General features: G+C 34.1%; 1 protein-coding gene across 1 annotated transcript in view; it reads right to left on the bottom strand.

Annotated features, from left to right (window-relative positions):
- The window catches only part of LOC106879143 (myeloid differentiation primary response protein MyD88), a 29,354-nt gene that overhangs the window by 6,286 nt on the left and 16,463 nt on the right, over positions 1-6,605 (bottom strand). The window contains exons 3-4 of the mRNA XM_014928579.2: positions 2,903-2,971; positions 965-1,151 (exon numbers count right to left, since the gene is read on the bottom strand). Coding sequence (XP_014784065.1) covers positions 965-1,151; positions 2,903-2,971 — 256 coding nt within the window. The remainder of the gene's footprint in view (positions 1-964; positions 1,152-2,902; positions 2,972-6,605) is intronic.

Raw genomic sequence — 6,605 nt, 5'->3', positions numbered from 1 at the left:
ATATATATGCATTGTCCTACCCATGCTAGCATGGAAGGCGGATGTTAAATGATGATGATATTACATAACTCTTAAATTAACTCTAGCTTGATTTGTTTCATCGTCTTTTTTACAGCAACCACAAACCGGATATGTCTATTCACCTTCAACAATACAGAGCAGTCACTATATTTCATTCCATAAATGCCATCTCTGAAGAGCACAGGGTTACATAATCAGGATGTTACCTAACACTCTGTTGAACCCCTAGCATGAAACCGATTGGTAAGATCAGCCATAATGGATATATAATACTATACACTTCAATTAATATATATATATATATATATACATATATATATATATATATATATATATATATATATATATGATGATGATGATGATGATGATGATGATATATATATATATATATATATATATATATATACACACACACACATATATATACATACACACATATATATACATGCTTGTGTAGTTAAGAAACTCATTTTACAACCACATGCTTTCAGGTTCAGTCTCACTGCATGGCACCTTGGGCAAGTGTCTTCTACTATAGACCCATGCCAACCAAAACCTTGGGAGTCAATTTGCTAGACAAAAACTGAAAGCCTGATTCACACACACACACATATATATGTATATGTATGCATCTGTGTCAGTGTATATATGCTTGTGCCTCCTTGTTTTGACACTGCATGATTGTTGAAGATGAATGGCCATTCCTTTCCAATATTCTGCAAAAATATGCCAGGCCATGAGGAAATATTACCTTGCCTGAAAACTGGTGAGGGTTGGTGACAGGAAGGGTATCTAGCTGTAGAAAATCTACCTCAATAACTTCATCCAACCCATGCAAGGATGAAAAAAGTGGATGTTAATACAACAACAGAGATGATGATGATATGTAAAACGGAAAAAAAGCAATCAAAAGAATGCAAAAGCTTTAATGTTTATTATTTACCTGTCTTCAATTAATTTGGCATTGATAGTATGTTTTGAAGAACCTGGTATAACATCACGATCAACAATACACAGTTTTAAACTATGTGGAGGAGATTCTAATTTGGTAATCATTTGCTGGACAAACCATAAGTCATTTTTAGCATAACAAACAAAGGCATCATAATATGTTGTAGTACCAGAAATAACTGAAATTTAAAAAAAAATTTCATTTAATAGTAAGATAATGATTTCAAATTTTGGTACAAGGCGAGCAATATTAGTTGGAACAGAGTTCAACTGGTACATATTTTATCAACCCAAAAAAAGATGAAAGGCAAAGTCAATCTTGGCAGAATTTGAATGCAGAACACGAAGACAGACAAAATGCTGCTAAGCATATCACCCAGCGAGCTAACAATTCTACCTGCTCATGGCCTTAATAGTAAGATAATAATGATTTCAAATTTTGGCAAAAAGCCAGTAATTGGAGGTGGAGTTTAAGTTGATTACATCAACCCCAGTACTTAACAGGTACTTATTTTATTGACCCAGAAAGAAATGAAACGCAAGTTAACCTTGGTGGAATTTGACTGCAGAATGTAAATACAGATGAAATTTCACCCAGTGTGCTAATGATTCTGCCAGCTCACGACCCTAAATAGTAAGATAATAATAAGCACTGATTAACGATGAACATTTTAACACTAACAAAACACTTAAATACAAACTAACAGCATATTCCTTTGTTATAGAGCACCTTAACCCTTTAGCATTTCAACTAGTCATATCCAGTTCAATTATTCTACCTGTTTTATGTTCAAACTGGTAAAATCAGTCTTCTCTCACCTACCCTACAGTGTCATTCTAAAAATAAACACCCACATTATGGAAAACTCAAAGCTACAAAATAATACATGATTAATTCAAAAAAGTGTGAATAAATAAACATTACATTTGACAGAGTTATCTGAATGCTAGAGTTAACCAATCAGACAAAGTTACTTAATCTTCACTTGTTAAATGCAAAGAGTACAAAGTTAAGTTGAAACGAATTTAAGGAAATTAAAATCATTGGTTAATGAACAATAATGTTTTTATTTTTCCAACAAGTAAAGTATATTTCTGCTTTATGTGAACTCATCAGTGATGCTTTCATCACAAATGCTGGAGTAGAAAAATAAAATTGTTTAGAAATTAAATATTTCAGAGATACCAACCACATAGAAATCAATAGCTTTGATATTCAAAGTCTAACTGTAGAAGATGTCCAACTAGAACAGAACAACATTTTAAAATAAATATACTATCTGTTCACACTGTAAAGTGGTTGGCATTTGGAATGACATCCAGCTGTAAAAACCATGCCAAAACTGATCTTGTTTGTACTGGTGCCACACAAAAAGCACTCAGTCCACACTAGAGGGTGGTTGGAAGGACATCCAGCTGTAAAAACCATGCCAAAACAGACACAAAAGTCTGGTGCAGTCTTCTGCTTGGCCAGCTCCTGTCAAACTCATGCCAGCATGGAAAGCAGATGTCAAACGATGATGATAATATGATAATGATGATGAAGATAATGTTCACAATTTGGAGATTTGAAGCGAATTAATAAAAGCTAGGTAGAGGTAATAGTGATCCACTGGATGTAGTGTTGGATTGATAGTCCATGTCAATTCAAGCACTCCACAGGTATTTCACTATGTCTTGATAGGGCACTTTTTCTTTTCCACCACCCCAGTTTACCTCACAGAAGTGAATAGTCACCAGAGTTTCTGTGAATCTTATCTGCAATAAACTGATATCCTAACCAGAGAATTTTAAAAAATTTTCTAAACATTATTTCAGTGACTCATGAACTAACAGATTATTCATAAAGTAAGAATCCTGTATTTCATTTCTTCTGATATTGGAACTCAATGTTTTTATTTTTTTTAAATGGCCAAGAAAATTGACTTACCATCATCTGTAGTTATGACATCAGTTTCTTTAACGCTCATATCATCAGCTTTTATCTTACTTTGAGACACTGCAGAGATAAATGACATTATTTATTTAGCATGGAAGGGCATTTTCAAATACTATCAAAAGACAAAAATTCAAATAAAAATCAACCGCAATAACAGAAAGAACTAATTTAAGCAAAGATCTCAAACTATCACTATCCACAAAGTTTTTGGATATGTTCAAACATTCAATGTACCACTTTTCAATGTCATCATCAATTATCAAATATTTTATCTAATTAATGATCAACCATTCAATCATGAAAAATAACTGTTAAAGAGAAAATGCATAGTGAATGTCCTGTATAAACAGACTACATACATACCAAATTCCTAACTACAGTATATGACAGGTACTTGTTTAATAACTTCTATGAAATTTCCTTCTTGTTTGCAAGATCCTTGATGTGAATTCATGCGTTGAAACAGATTTTGTTATATCTCAAGGGGGCTATTATACCAATAATAAACACACACACTGGTTAAATTTCATTTCTTTATTATTATTATTATTCGTCAATTTATTAGTTATTTAACCAACTAACTAAATCAATTTTTTGATTAATCATTCAATTAATCAATCAACCAGTTGTATTCACCAAAGATTTTTCATCACCATATGAGGCTTCTTCAATGACAAGCCCTCTCTACTCTAAGTCAGTTTCAGGTCTGGTTAAAATAATATCTTTTATCTTTTATTTGTTTCAGTCATTAGACTGTGGCCATGGTCGGGCACCACCTTGAAGAATTTTTAGTCAAATGAACTGACCCCAGTACTTTCTATTTTTTTAAAACCTGGTAACTTATTCTATCAATCTCTTTTGGCAAACTGCTCAGTTATGTGGACATAAACACACCAACACCAGTTGTCAAGTGATGGTGGAGGACAAACCGACATGAAGATACACACACACACACACACATACAACAAGCTTCTTTCAGTTTCCATCAAACAAATCCACTCACAAAGCAGAAGCTACAGTAGAAGATACTTGTCCAAGGTGCTACACAGTGGGACTGAACCCCGGAACCATTGTGGTTGGGAAGCAAGCTTCTTACCACACAGCTATGCCTGCACCTACATATATATATATATACAGGCATACCTCACCCTACGTCGTTAATTGGTTGCAGGACACATGACTTAAGTCAATTTACTTGTCTCAAGGTTAAACCGATAATAACCATTCCCAGTTCTGTACTTTATTTATGAATGCAATTTCAATAACACATGATCAATAAAAACCTATTTTAAGCTTACAAATAATTTTTATTTTTTATTCAGTACAGTAAAAAAAAAAAAGTAATCTAAATTTACAGATACAATTTGGTGGTGTTTACCGTACATTGCGGACGCTTTATTTATGAATGCAGTTTGCAATAGGACATGGTAAAATAAAAGCCTTTTTTAAGCTTAAAAAACAAATTCAGTAATTATTATTATTTTGCAATAGTAAAAAAAACTAAATTATTTAAAATTTACCAATATGTACATACAATTTGGTGGTTTATATCGCAGATGTAGATGGCTGTGGATTGTCAACATCAACAGCTGACTCTGGCTGTTCTTGTTATTCAATGTGCTTAAAAAACTGGTTGAGAGTTCCTTGAACTGTCTTCTTTTCTTTAAGGATTACATTATAAGGAGCAAAAGCTTCATAACAAGCCCCCATAATCTTGGAAAAGTGTTGAACATTTGGATCCCTATCCTCAAACATAGAAAGACCTTTTTCGATATATGCAAATGCTTGGTGCATTTTCTTAATAATAAGGTGATGTGGCTCAGGTTTGACTTCCTCTTCTTTATTTTGCTGCTCATGAAGCTCTATCAAATCCTCGTTTGTCAGGGGCTGCTTGTCTTTTTCAAATAAATCTGTGAAATCCTCCTCCTCCAAATCCATTTCCAGTTCTTTGCTCGTAGTCACCAACATTTTGTTGATGGCAACATTATCAAACCCCTTAAAATCATTCACGAATTGTGGGCGTAGCTTCTTCCATACTCCATTCATAGCTGTGTTCTGTACATCATTCCATGCCACTGCTATGTTCTGTACAGCCATGTAGATATCATATCTCTTCCAAAAGTCACAAAATGTGATGGACTCATCAAGATCAGTTGCAGCTATTGCTTGCTGTAGTGTACGCTTCATATAGTAACGCTTGAAGAGAGCAATTATTCCCTTATCCATTGGCTGTAGAAGAGATGTGGTGTTTGGAGAGAGGTATACGACAGTAACGTTGGGGTCAAAATCTATGATGTGTGGGTGACCAGGAGCATTATCTAAGATAAGTAAAACCTTAAAAGGAATCCCCTTCTCCTTACAGTACTTCTCTGCTGCTGCGATAAAATGATTGATGAACCAATCTTCAAAAACAACAACAGTGACCCATGCTTTTGAATTAGCCATCCATATAACAGGAAGAGATGTCTTGGATATGTTCTTCTGGGCATGGGGGTTGTGTGCATGATACACAAGCAATGGCTTTAACTTAAAATCTCCTGCACAATTACTTCCCAACATAATGGTCACACGTTCTTTCGAGACCTTCTAGCCTGGAATAGTTTTCTCCTCCTTGGAAATGAATGAATGGTCTGGCAATTTTTTCCAATACAATCCAGTTTCGTCTATGTTAAAAATCTGTTCAGGAAGAAACCCATTTTCTTCGATGATTTTCTTTAATGCATTAGGAAATTCCACTGCTGCTTGTTTGTCAGCTGATACACTTTCACCTTGCTTCTTAATGGAGTGATAACTTCTTTGCTCCTTAAATCTCATGAACCATCCTGGACTTGCCTTGAACTCTACATCTTTCTCATCTGGGTATTTTTTCTTCAGGTCCTCAAACAAAGACAACACTTTCTTTTGAATGACTTCTTGATTAATAGTAGCACACCGATGATTCAACCTAACAATTCAAAGAGAAAGAAGACTTTCCATTTCTTCAAAGATTTTGCCTCTTTTCTTATTGATGACAGTGTTCTTCATCCCTGAGGCTTCAGATTTGATATAAGTTGTCCAACTCATCCCAAAAGATTGTGCAACTGCTACAACATTTTTCACCTTTTTCATGGCATTTTATCATAGCCAGTTTATCTTCCAGCACTATAGCATGACACTTAGTGCTTTCACTATGAGTATTCTTAGGAGTCGGGGGGGGGGGCAAAAATACAGTCACAAATGAATGAGAAAATAGCTGATAAACAGATGTAAACAAATCTGGATTCAAAACAATCACAGGAATCATAAGTGACAACGACGCCTAACAGTAGATATTGGAACTACAGTGCAATATGAGCTCCGAATGACCAATAAATGGGACAATACAGCTGTTTTCAGGATTTCGTTCACTAAGGTACACTTCTTTATGGTGTGTATCTTAACATTTACTGTACGTATGATTTTATATGCTTTTATTCTTATTTACTGTATAGTAATATGATTTTATGTGTTTTTAATGGTTTACTAGTGATTTTACGATTCCAATATTTGTGGTGGACAGATGCAAAGTCAAGTAAAATGACTTAACTTGATTTTTATTTTTCCATATATTATTTTTGAAAACTAATGTATAATTGACAACGACTTAAATCGAAATGACTTAAGCCAAGGTAAGCCTGTATACACACACACACACACATATATATATATATATATA

This window comes from Octopus bimaculoides, chromosome 6 (assembly GCF_001194135.2).
Source record: "Octopus bimaculoides isolate UCB-OBI-ISO-001 chromosome 6, ASM119413v2, whole genome shotgun sequence".
Lineage (NCBI taxonomy): Eukaryota > Metazoa > Mollusca > Cephalopoda > Octopoda > Octopodidae > Octopus > Octopus bimaculoides.
This window is presented reverse-complemented; position numbering and strand designations above follow the sequence as displayed.